This window comes from Daphnia magna, linkage group LG6 (assembly GCF_020631705.1).
Source record: "Daphnia magna isolate NIES linkage group LG6, ASM2063170v1.1, whole genome shotgun sequence".
NCBI classification, from domain to species: Eukaryota; Metazoa; Arthropoda; class Branchiopoda; order Diplostraca; family Daphniidae; genus Daphnia; species Daphnia magna.
The window spans coordinates 5,069,294-5,082,639 of NC_059187.1; the positions used below are offsets into that span (position 1 = coordinate 5,069,294).

At 37.2% G+C, this 13,346-nt stretch overlaps 1 protein-coding gene across 3 annotated transcripts; it reads left to right on the forward strand.

Moving 5' to 3' along the window:
• The first annotated feature begins 261 nt into the window (after nt 1–261).
• On the forward strand, nt 262–13,250 carry LOC116925087 (myosin-VIIa). 3 transcript variants are annotated; one of them, XM_032931708.2, is made up of 37 exons: nt 262–362; nt 1,195–1,301; nt 1,363–1,425; nt 1,489–1,744; nt 1,814–1,952; nt 2,180–2,231; nt 2,288–2,506; nt 2,566–2,739; nt 2,807–3,179; nt 3,241–3,303; nt 3,366–3,544; nt 3,623–3,762; nt 3,883–3,968; nt 4,034–4,206; nt 4,380–4,775; nt 5,124–5,452; nt 5,530–5,746; nt 6,005–6,148; nt 6,248–6,342; nt 6,444–6,590; nt 6,742–6,848; nt 6,957–7,003; nt 7,082–7,255; nt 7,508–7,604; nt 7,722–7,807; nt 7,872–7,974; nt 8,080–8,352; nt 8,427–8,573; nt 9,054–9,148; nt 9,216–10,115; nt 10,182–10,293; nt 10,357–10,546; nt 10,755–10,926; nt 11,027–11,209; nt 11,295–11,354; nt 11,524–11,727; nt 11,782–13,250. In XM_032931708.2, the coding sequence occupies exons 1-37, from the start codon at nt 338–340 to the stop codon at nt 11,869–11,871; spliced, it is 6,417 nt and encodes a 2,138-aa protein (XP_032787599.2). In that variant the 5' UTR covers nt 262–337; the 3' UTR covers nt 11,872–13,250. The 3 variants fall into 3 exon arrangements, with proteins under 3 accessions (XP_032787599.2, XP_032787598.2, XP_032787600.2); XM_032931707.2 differs by lacking the exon at nt 262–362 and adding an exon at nt 441–775; XM_032931709.2 differs by lacking the exon at nt 262–362 and adding an exon at nt 844–985.
• Nucleotides 13,251–13,346: the final 96 nt, after the last annotated feature.

Genomic DNA, 13,346 nt, shown 5'->3' on the forward strand with positions numbered 1-13,346 from the left:
TAACAAAATAAAAACTAGGAAACGGTATATTTATTGGTCGTACCAAAAAAAGAAGCATTGAAAATTCTAACATGAATGAATCACAAAAATGATATTCCCAGTGTAACCACTCTTAATAACTGATTTACCGCATTACCAATATGTATGACTGGTTTGTTTGTTTCCAATTTTTGTAAAATCATGACATAAACGGAATAATGGATCCTGTTCAATGATTGGAATAACAACATATAAATATTCCTAATACGCAGAGCCACTAGGCGGGGGTCTGTTAGAAGCTCGTTATTACTGCGAGACTCATTGGTTTTCTAGCAATGAATTAAAATAAATCAAAGTAATGCAAGATTTTGTTGATAGATTTGGTAAGATTAAAGTAGATTTTACGGTAGAACAGAAAGAATCCCGTGACTCCCTTTTACCCAACTTTCACAGTCAAATCAGAAACTGAGAGCAAAAATAAAATTTTGGCAAAGGTTCTTTGGCCTTATGAATAGCCCAGTTTTGGCTCTTGAATTGTAATTGTTATTATTTCATTTTACGTCGCTTTTCTTTATGCTTTTCTCGGCTGTCAAGTGTCAACTACTTTCCGTATTCGTCTGCTGCTTTTTGTCGTTTCTCTTTGCGACAGCAATGCTATGTTCTTCAATTCTGATTCAATTTTGAAAATAGTGACCGAAATTTCGTGACTTTAGCGATTAGTCACCATTTTAAGCGTATAATGCCAGTGCTGTAAACTAAGCTATGGAAACTTCGTTAATGAGGTGCAAAATGAATGGTAAGACAGTCATATTACTGATAATTTTGTTTTCCCAACAGGAAATGGCACATTGGTTTCCTGGTTTTATAAAGGGCTTAATGTCTGTCTAGATAAAACCATGTAGATAGTCTGTAAGCTGTTGCTACTGTAGAATCATTTCAATTTTTCTTCCTAGTCATTTCCAGCAGTATTGATATTTGCTATTCATGGCCAAAGTTTGTGATAAAGGTGCTTTGCATTTCCATTCTTATTATGTGTGATTATTTATTAAGATGATTTCTGTTTTATTATTTGGTGATAAACTTTGCTGGTGATATTTGTATTATATTTATGTTTGTTGTATTTGTTTGTATAATGCTATTTTCACAGAATTTGGTTTTTAACTACTAACTAATTAAAAACTCATTTAACATGTGATTTTTGGGTAATATCAATAGGAGCCCACCCAGAGGATGGTGTTTCTGATTTGACTTTGATATCCAATATTGACGAAAGGGGCATTAACCTAAATCTCAGGACTCGATACAAAAGAGATGAAATTTATGTAACTAATGAACCACACAAAGTTAACTATACTTTGTGACACTGAATTTTTTTTTTTCTAGACATGTGCTGGAACCATTCTGATTGCTGTCAATCCTTACAAGGATCTACCAATTTATGGATTAGTAATTAACTGAAAATTTTTTTCTTTTTTCAAAACTATTCTCTGATAATGTCCTGTATTAAAGGACTATGTTGAACGCTACCAGAGAAAACAGGAAACAACTAAGAGAGAGCCTCATGTGTATTTGCTTACTGAATCAGCATTTACTTCATTTCAACATAAAGCTGTTAATCAGTCAGTAGTTATCAGTGGTGAAAGTGGAGCTGGGAAAACTGAAACTGCAAAATTTGTACTGAATTACTTATGTTCTGTTACATCTAATATTAGCACATGGGTTCAACATCAGATAATTGAAGCAAATACCATACTCGAAGCATTCGGTAAGAACACGGTAGTTTTTTATGTGTTATTTGGAGATTAATTTGGAGATAATTTTTCAATTTTTTCAGGCAATGCTAAAACCGTTCGAAATGACAATTCGTCTCGCTTCGGGAAGTTCATGCAAGTGTGTTTTGACTCCCATGTCAAAATCAGTGGATGTGTTATTCAAGACTACCTCCTCGAATTATCACGTATTACGGTTCAAAGGTTAGTTCAAAAAGAAGAGTTTGTGAAACAAAAAATTTCCCGCCTATATATCCTATTCTTCTCAAATTGGGTTTTGATGTCGAGTGACCTAATCGTCCAACCATAATAGTATGACTAAATTAGTCATACTATCATGTTCCACCATACGAAACTAGTGTTGTGAACAACTTCCAATTCCAATTAAATTTTAAATTTTGTTTACTTCAATTATTTTTACTTCAATAAAGCAAAGGGGAACGCAATTACCACGTTTTTTATCAGCTACTTGCAGCCGCTCAGGTAAAGGAACGGCTTACGTTTTATTTCGAGTAATATTATTTATTATCTTTCAATAGCATGACGAAGAATTGTCCAATCTTTGGATGCTTAAATCTTGGAAGCATTATGATTATGTCAATCAAAGTGGATGTGCTAGTATAAATGGAGTCGACGACTCGAAAAAATTCGATGGACTTCGTTTAGCCCTCAACGTTCTTCAGGTTTCAACTCAAGATACAGAAAGCATATTCTCCGTTATCGCGGGCATTCTGTGGCTTGGAAATCTCCGTTTTAAGGTAATTCAATTGTACTAGTTCCTACTTTTTCCGAAATAAAATTATCACTCAACCTTTAGGATATAGATGGAGAAAAATGTGAATTGCTACCTGAAGATGAAGAAATTGTTATCATTATCGCTAAGTTGCTGGGGCTAAATCTGGACGAAGACTTAAAATTGAAAGAAGTACTTATCCTTCGGCAAATAAACGTTCGTGGAAATGTCACGGAAATACCTTTGCGACTTCATGAGGTCTTTAAATTTACAAAACAACTTTTAGGGCCGTTTCGGTTTAATTTTCAGTAATTTAATTCTATAGGCTCGCGAAAATAGGCATGCCATGGCCAGGATTTTATATTCCCGCACCTTTTCATGGTTATTGCATCATATAAATCGGTGTACCAGTCCAGGAGAGAACACTAATCGCTTCCTAGGCATCTTAGACATTTTTGGCTTCGAAAACTTCGAACAAAATTCTTTCGAGCAACTCTGCATTAATTACACAAACGAAAAACTCCATCGTTTTTTCAACCATTATGTTTTTGCTCTTGAGCAAGAACTATATTCAACAGAAGAAATCCAATTTTCTCACATTCAATTTACCGACAATTCACTTTGTGTTGAGCTTATTGAAAAGCCTCCGCTTTGCATCCTCAAGTTGCTTTCTGAACAGTGTCATATGCCTAAAGGATGTAAGTATTCATCCATACGTAGATAGAACGGAGAAACTCTTATATTTCTCATTGTTTGTAGGTGATCTTTCATATATCACCAACCTCCATACTGAATTCGAAAATCATGCGTACTATATAAAAGGTATTTTTTGATAATTATTTTCTACCATTCTTAATGTACAATAATCGTACTGTTTTCATAAGGCGATGATAGGCGTCGATGGGAACAAGAATTCGGAATACGCCATTATGCAGGAGCTGTAATGTACAATGTTTCGGGATTCGTGGACAAGAACCGTGATGTTCAACAAGAAGTTTTTCTAGATCTCCTTACTAGCTCAACGAAATCGGTTGTTCGCGAATTAACTAGCCTTCCCAATCAGGTTTAATTTTACTCAAGTAAAAACAATTTTGTTTTCAGTATGGCTTTTAATTTGTTTCTTTATTGGGGTGGATTGTAGGAAATGCCAACTCAGTCCAAAACTATTTGTGGGACCAATACTGTCGCGCGTGGAACAAACAAAGCGAAACCTACCAAAAGTGATACATTCCGCGTTCAGCTTACTCAGCTTGTACAGTCACTCCAATCAACCAACCCATGGTGAATATTTTTTTTTTTATAGAATCAAACATGCAACTGAGGGACATTTAAGATTTAAGCCGATTTTTTTTTTTCGTGCCACGGTTTTGTAACGTTTTCGTTTGGTTTCCACCTGTAAAGGTACGTAAGATGCATAAAGCCGAATACTGGGAAATTAGCAAACACATTTCATGAACCTATGGTCTTGGATCAGCTTCGTTACTTGGGTATTTCATATTTATAATATTACATTAAAAACTTGAATCACTTTCCTTTTTTTATTATTATTCAGGCATGCTCGATTTGATCCGTATACGAAGAGAGGGGTATCCTGTCCATATCGATTTTGATTCTTTTATTTCCTCGTACAAGTGCCTGTGTAAAGGAATTCGCTTCCCCTTGGGTGCCAAGGAAAGCGTCCATATGATTTTAAAAACTTTAAACTACCCGATTAATCAGTGGCAGGTAAGAAACTTTGTCAATATTAACTATTGTTTGAGGGTAGGACGTATTTGAAAAACTAACAATAACGTAAAAATATTGAATCAAATGTCAAACTTCCAGTAAAAGGAATTGCGTGTTTCATAGTTTGACATCCTGATCAACTTTCAGATTTTCTTTCCTTTTTTATTTTTCAGGTTGGAAAGAGGAAAGTTTTCCTTCGGTTACAAGTGTACGAGCCCTTGGAGTCATCCCGTATTTCCATCCTAAATCAATCTGCTGTTTTGTTGCAATCGTGTTGGAGAAGATTCGTTGATCGTCGTTCTTTTTTAAACAAGAGGAATGCTGTCTTAGTTCTTCAACATGCCTTTAAAGGTTGGCAACTTCGGCTGAAATTTATACTTAGACGCCGGGCAGCGATTGTCATTCAGAGTCATCTGCGTGGAATGTTCGCACGCGAGGTAGCAATGGCACTGCGAGAAATGCGCCGAGTAGAAGAAATCGAAGCCAAACAGCGAGAAAGGGAAAAGATGGTTGCCCAAGAAACCGAGGCTGCCGAGACGTTGGAAGAGGTTTCATCAATTAGCGACCAGGTTAGTAGAACAAGGCATTTTTCGAAAGACAAACATTTTAGGTTTACACTTACTACGAAAAAGCACATCTTCTCTTAATAAATAGAATAAGGTTTGTTGTGCTAAAGAAAATTTAAGATGCAAAGGAAAGGTATTTATTTGTTTATCTTTTAGTTTAGTGTTCTTTATTTTACAATTGAAAATTCTATTTATAGTTTTTAGTTTGTTTTAAGTTGAATGAGAGCGTTAAAAAAAATCTCAAAACCTGTCTGCTCGTAGCGCCTTGTCGAGCATAACAGTTGGCACTTAAGTTTAATTTTCTCTAGAGACAAAATTGAGCAAAAATTTATCCTGCTTTCTTATTGAAAGGATAACACTGGTCTGCAATCTCAGAGTTCTGCCGATGAGAGTAATAGCCACGCGCCTCAACGCCCGACGCAGAATGACCTCCACACCTTGTCGCATTTTTCGGTGCAATTGAACTCAAAATTTTCTTCAGCGTGTTCCCACAATCCATTCGAGGACACATTGGCGAATGTAGTTGCCGAAAATGTTGACCTAGACAACCTTTTTGCATTTTTGTCGGAAGTCCACGCAGACGGAGGCAAAAATGCTATGCTGGAAGAAATAGAAAACCAGATGACTGAATTGGCCTCTGGTTTTGATGAAGAAATCGAACTGGTTTCTCGAGAAAGAGAGTATGTACAGTAAAAAAAAACAAAAAAACTTGGCATATTCATCATATAGTTGACTACACTGTTTGTTTGTATTTTAGGAACGAAGTTTCTAAAGATTATGAAGAATTTCCTCTGCCATCGCCACCACCCGTTCTAGAATCTTTTGAATCGCCTATATCGGATTCCATGTTAGCTTTTGGTTTTCCATCTTTACCGGAACCAACTGAGAAACCTCCTCCTCCACCTACTATTCATCAAGATGAGCCCATCTATGAGGCCATTCAACCTCGTTATCACTCACCCAGCATTATCGAAGTATTATGTGCTTTCATACATTGCTATTTACCAGGTATTGTCGTCCAGCATCGCACGGTGTCTACTCTTCCTCCATTTTTCTTTGATCACCTTTCCCTTTCCCTCCTTCTATTTCGTCTTCAAACCTTCTCGCTTCTAATATCTCCACATTATGCCATGCTGTCTTGACAATACCGGGTGAAGCAGTCCAGCAAAAACCAATTAAAGAAGCTAATATTTTACAAAATTTACTTCCATGTTTCTAATCAACACTTTAAGCCTGAGAAATTACAAGAAAATGATGCCGTCGAAGCTTCGGATCCATGGAAACCAAATAAGGAAAATCGGGAAGTGCGACGGAAGCTGAGAATTGCGCGCAAGCTCCATGAACTGGAGGAAGACATTCAATCAGCTGCCAACCAGGTTAGCATATGATACTAAATTGGTTTAGTAGAGCAGCCTTTTAGATTTATCGTTTCGTTACAAGTACTTTTATTGACAATACATTTGTCTCTGTTTCAGGCCAGTGAACTTCATGAATTGATTGAATTCGCTGAAAAAAATTTCAACATTCATGAATATGTTTCTGATGTTAATTTGGGATCCACACTTAAAAGGTAATGTATTTAAGACAAAAGCGAATTAATTTAGTTTTTTCACTAAATAAATATTTAGTTGTTGATGTGTCTAACTGATGGCAATCATTTTAACTTTCCAGAAACAAGAAACCTGGAGAGATAATTACGATTCCAAAAGAAGACATGGTTGTCTTCACAAAATATAACTACATACCCACGTCTCATCTTACGCTTTACGACCACGATAGTATAACTATCGCTTGCGACATATTCAAGGAATTATGCAGGTGCCAAATAGTTTCATTTCCTTTCGTTCCCCTGTCTTGTCTATGGTTCTTTTATGTTTCCATTAAAGTTTCTAAGTTCTTTCTAACAAACGAGCAAACAAAAACATGCGTTTTGAGACTTATGATTAATAATGAATTTTTCATGTTAAAGGTACATGAAAAGCGAAATGAAGTATGAAGAGGAAGAAACATTTCTGCACACAGTAGTTGGCTACGGCATAGAACGAGATGATTTACGAGACGAAATATATGTCATGTGTAAGAATATCGCATGCATTTAAAATTCGCTAGTGGAGCACCATTTAATTATTATTGCCATGTATTTATATATGTATACATATTTTTAAAAAACTTTTTCTTGCCTAGGTATGCGCCAAGCTACCAACAACCCATCGCCTGATATGTGTGAAAAAGTACAGTCTTTTTTCTGTGATATTTGTTGTGAAAGTGATACCTAATTTGTTATTTGTTTGTTATTTATTTTTTTCTAGATTTGGACAGTATTGGCATTCTGCGTTGTCGCCTTTGTTCCTAGCAAACTTTTACACAAATATGTTGACAGTTTTATCCGGAAAAATAGCATACAGACATCCTCGAGATATTATCCGTTTATATACTGGTGTGGAGAACGTCTACGGTCTTCTAGAATTGCAGATCGGAAAATGGTAATTCAGTTTTTATTTACTTCGGAATACTCGCAGCGTAGAGTCGGTTGGAATACTCCAACTGACATTGGGAGACCTCACTTCAAATTTCATCACACAAAGAATTAGTAACTAGCCATAAACGTCTTGGCACATGGTTGAACAGATTTATTCATTAAAAAATTGTGCATATGAATAACAGTTTCACTCGTTTGCAATTCTGTTGTTTGTGGCACGAGAAATGGTAATCCTATGATTATTCATGTATTTCAGCCTCCGTCTTCACGGGAAGTTGAAGCGATTCGTCGTTTAGGTTCAGTCGTCTGCCGCGTATACTTTTTAGACGGAAAAAGCAGAGCCTTGGACATCTGTAAGACCTTTTGTCTGACACTAGAGAATTGAACATGAATTTGGCATTGTTGGCAGATCCATAAATATTTTTGCCTTTCAATGTTTTAACGTTTTTGTATTTGTTTTTTTGGTACAGCTCCATTGGATACTGCCGGTGATGTAGTGCATCGCATATCTGAAAGCCTGGGACTGAATCCCAATGACGGATGGGCACTTTATCAGGTTTGGTGTTGCATGTCGTATTGCAAATTTTAAAAAAAAATTCTGACGATGTGATTACTTATAGGGACCAGATCGTGGTAGATACGCCCATATTAAAGCGCATGAATTTGTTTGTGATGTGCTTTCTTCGTGGGAGACCAAGCAAGATTCTTCACCAACACACAATTGTAACTATTAAATTAAAAATTTTTTTATTAGTTTTAAATTTAATTGTATTTTTATATCTTTTATTTGACATTCGCTCCAATAACGCTGTTAAAATGTTCTTGAAGCAGGGAGAAGCTCAGTCAGCACAAACGGCAGCGGTAGTACCCGCGGTCAGAAGGCTGTTTCGCCCATCTCGGTTCCTGAGAATCGTTTCTTTTTCTACCGCCGTCTTTTCCGTGGATCTCGTGAATTGTCTGAAGATCCCATGGAAATCGCCTTGCTGTATGGACAAGCTGTATACTCTGTCGTTGAATTAGATGAATTTCCCATCAACGATAAAGTTTCGCTTCAGCTCGCTGGCCTTCAGCTTCAAGTTACTCTTGGTGACCCGGAAACAAGTAAGAATTTTGGAACCTTCTGATTGATTTGTTCTGAAAAAAGCAAGCGTTATTTACCGAATCTTGTTGCTTAGGAAAAGAAAACACGTATGAAAAAGTGGAAGTTTATCTCCCTCAGCGAATCATTGCCCAAAAACAGCGAGAGGAATGGTATCAGTTGTTAAGCCACGCACACGTTCAATATGGAACAGGAAAATCTGAGCTCATAGCTCGTGTTTGGTGTAAGTACATTTTCAATTGTCTTTCTGTGTTAGTCATAGTCCAAAATCACATATTCCTTTGTTTGCAATCAATTTTCGCTTGATTTGAGAACCGAAAACCATCAAAGATAGCGTTGCATAATTTCTGGCGTAGTACTATTGGATTTTCTTTACGAGAAAGGAAGAGTTAGAGAGCAATCAGCTGCACCTGTCCCTTTTTCCCCCTCAAAAATCATTGCTGTAGGTTAGAATAATCTCTAGGAAACCAAAAAGCACTTTGAGATGAGACCAAACTTAGGAATTCATGCATTAGCATTCATGTCCTTAACAAAGCCAAATTAAGAATTTTTCTTCGCTTTTCACGGACAAAAACCTATGCAAATCTACAAAAATCTATGGCCATAGGCAAACGCCGTATTCTCACTTTTTTTATTTAAAAAAAAAAAATAATACGTTTTCGTTACTAATTTTCCCTCTTTTTACTGAAAATATTGGATCTAGATCTTTCGTGCGTCATGCATTTTCCATTGTATGGTGTGACGCAGTTTTCTGTCACATATCGTGGCTATTGGGCGTATGGAAACAAACTAATTTTGGTACGTGAACTGTTTTACACAAGTTACGAAATTTTATTCATAACTCGCTATTGTTTGGGGAAACTAGGGTATCAACTGCGATGGTGTCGCTCTGATAAAACCAGATGACAAATTCGTTATGTATGAATATCGCTATGGCGACATCGAATCAATCTTGATTGATCCCAGCGATGATTTTCTTACGCTGACGCTTTTGCAATCTCTGTCCGATGCCCACAAGTGTCTAGTTTTTGAAACCAAAGACAAGGAAGAAATTGCATCCCTTATTGTCAGTTACTGTCCGGCGTTATCATACTGGTTGACGGATTTGGATCGCCCCAAGAAGAGATTGAAACCCATTACGAGCGAAGATAGGCTGCGCCGCTTTCAAAACGTGATCAATTGCCGGAAACTTTTGGTCGACAGCGGAACTCTGCGCAAACCGGTCGATGACATGGGCAGATTCTTGCGCTCCACTCTAAGGCGTTTGAATAAATCCAAAATTGATAAGCTACGAGCTATTTCATCAAGCTCGTGTGGGGAAAACTACAAAGGTTTCACCCACGCCGAATGGGCATTCACCCGATATCCGCTTGCGCAGTCGCTTATCAAATTTACGGAAATGGATGATAAAGCCGCCGTAGATAACTTCCGTTTAGTGTTATCCTATTCGGGACTGTTGCAACCCGAAGATGGTCAATCGGGTAGCGAAGAAGAATTAATTCCCCTTGCTCAGACCCTATTGGAACGCAGCATGAAAAAAGAATGTTTGTTCAACGAACTATTCCTGCAGCTCATCAAACAGACCACTGACCATCCGGAAGTCAATTCGCGTGTCAATCTTCGTCATTGGGCGTTATTGACATTGATGTGTTCCATAGCATTGCCGCATGACAAAATTATTCGTAAATATCTTATAGCCCATCTGAAGCTATGTTCTGCTGATGTTACGTCAGAGGAAGGGAAATTTGCACGTTTTGCTGAAAAGGTATGACGTCTGCAATATTTACGTGATTTTCATTTGATTATATTTGATTTTCATTCGTTTTTTCAGTGTTTATATAAAACCATGAATAGCCGTAGGCGCCAATGGTCCCCATCTTCCCAGGAAATTTTGTGTACTGTTAGCCGAAGATTAATCTACGCTCGAATTTACCTCATGGATGGTATAGCTCGTTTAGCCTTTTTATGAAATATCCTTTGACTAATATTTTGCATTTGATTTAAAGGTGCTTTTCACGCGGTTGAATTTGAACCGACGGCCACTGCCAACGATGTTATCGAAATTATCAAAAACCGCATTGGCTTGCGAAGTACGTCTCAAGGTTTCGCTCTCTATGAAGTTCTCGGTGACGTAGAGCGCAGCATGGTTTCCGATGAAAAGTTAACTGACGTCATGGGCAAATGGGAAAGATACAGGTAAGGTGTTCAGAAATATTTCTTTTTTCGATTTTAAGGAATTGGTAGCAGGAACCATGATTGTTTTTGGAGCTAAAACAATTAAGAATTTTTATCACCTTTGGTGTAGAATTTAGAAGGGATGCATTATTCATTGTCTTTTTCTAGTTGCTAGTACTATCTTGCTTTTGTTTGATGCCTGGCATGATTTATTTCATTTTATATTTAGAAACTCTGGAGCCCAGCAACATCCTCAGCAACATCATGCTTTTCTCTTCAAAAAGCATTTGTTTTTGGATCAGTATATCAATCTGGGAGATCCAGTGGAAAAGGAACTGCTCTATTTTCAAATGTTGCATTCTATTCGAGTTGATCGCTTCCCCGTTACCGAGATGGAAGCTGTAAGTTTCATTTTCACTTACTGTGTTTTTTAAAGAATCTCTTAACCCTCCTGTCTGTATTTTATTTATTATGTATTTTTTAATATAATATTATGTCTAGATTATGATATGCTCACTGCGAGCCCAAATTGAGCTCGGAGACTACTGTCCAAGTCCCCAATTAAATTACGGAGCTGTTATTCAACACTGTCTTCCCCCTCGGATCTTGTCTTTGATTGGAACGGAAGTTGTAGCACTTCATCACCAGTCGCTATTTGGAATGACACCCCAGGAAGCGAAACAGGCCAGTTTGTTATCTTTTTTTTTTTTTTTTTTAATCTTTAACTTTATCTTTTGACGTAACGTAATAGGTTTTTTTTATTTAACAGGCATTTTTTAACATCATACAAAGCTGGCCCCTTCATAAAGCCACTTTTTATGACGTCATGGTGAGTTCATTGTGTAACATAGTGTAAATCTCCATGCACGGGTATCTAGAGCCTGTTTTTTTTTTAGGGACTGTACTTAAATGCAAGATAAGAAAAGAAAATTTGTTCTAATTAAGATTGCAGATTGATAAACCTTTAAATTAATTTTTTTTTTTTTCTGTTTTTGAAGCAATCTTTCACATCAAACTGGCCGAAAGCATTATGGCTTGCTATTGACCAACGAGGCTTACACCTTCTAGAACATCGCACTCGCCACATTCTTTGCAATTATGATTACTCTACATTGATAAGCGTCAGTCCAACTTTGAATTGCCTCATGGTGATAACTGGAACCGACGCCAAACCCAGCAAAGTCATATTGAATACCCATCAGGTAAATTTCGCTTGAAATCTGATCTACTGCTGTGTCTGAATTTTATTTTGACAGGCTTTTCAGATTGCGAATCTTGTGCGCGAATATTGCGACGTTTTGCAAGTGACGACCGGTATGTCGCCGCCAACTCCTCTCATGGGATAAAATGGAAACTGCGTCTGTAGAAGACAAGGCTTCTTGTTTTACCATAACCTACTGAACCGTTTTTACCAATCGAGCCTCCTCTTACTCTTTCGATGCATATTAAATTAATTCCCTGCCGAGGTTGAATGTACGTAGGCAAGTCTCGTACAACCAGCCAAAACCGACTGCAGGATTTTGTCATTTTGGACTCGAAAATAACGTTAAATATTGTATCCTCCATATATTTAGGTCATTAATAGCTTATCTCCGCGATTTTTGCGCATTTTAAAATATTTATCTAGGAAAAGAAAACGAAGAATTCCATGACTTTCTGAGCTTTGCCAGTCCCCTAATCTTTCCCTTTGGTTAGGCTAGCCGATCAGAAAGCAACGAACAACCGCTTTTACTTGTAAGAATTACTTTTTATTTCCACTCAGCTTTTTAGGTATTATATTTTAAGCAATCTTGCGGTTACTCTAAATTAATGCTCATCTTTCTGCCAACCGGAACAAAAGACTATTATAATATTGTACTCGGTAGTTGTAATCGCGTTCTACCTTGTCGAGCCGCTTGTGTCATTTCCTTGCCCTTTTTATTTCTTAACCAAATATGAAAACTGAAGTCAACTCCTCGTAGGTAAAATTTGGAGGAAAAAAAAAATGTATTTATATATATTACCTAGTGCTTTGGGAGGCCGTATATTTCTGTATTGACATAAATTTAACAATTGCGTGACATTTCTGATATGACTCTTCCTCTTCTTAAATTTCGCAACTTGCTGTGGTCGGATCTCGGTTGAACACATACAAAGTGCAGAAGTCAGATATTAGAGAAACTTAAATGTTCACCGGAATCCTTCTTCCTCGAGCCAAATTCCAGTCTTTGCTAATTCGATTTGTACAAAAGAATTCCTTCGATCTGTGACCGATCTTTTAAAAATATTACTAATCTCCCCCCTCCCTCCCAGTATCAATCGTCCTCTGCATCGACGCGATGGCTGATTCTGCCTAAGAATTTAGCGATAATTAGTTCTTTAAAATCGAGGATAACCTTTTGAGTTACCTACAGAAAGGCTTATATTCGACGCGCTGCATTTTCCCCAGTGCATTGTGTTTCGGTAGGAGTACTAGTTTTTCAAAACCGGACTTGTCGTGTATTTGTGACGTATTTAAATCGCTTACGAAAATCCATCATTTCTCTCCTCTTTTCATCTTGTCATGATCTCAGATAAACCATGGAGAAAAAAACAAACGAACAAACAGTGGTGTATTACTCCGAGTTCCTTGATTATGACGTTAAATTTTTCGCCGATTTGCATGTATAGGTCATCATCGTATAATTGTGTGCCCTTTACCTCCCTGTAGTTGCAAGCGAAATAAAATATATATAAAAACAAAAAATAGGCTTTTCTAATATCCATGCGTATCTGCTGCTTAGACTCTCTGTGTAAAATGAAGTGCATATATTGTACCGCTAATATTTGGGAGACTTACGTG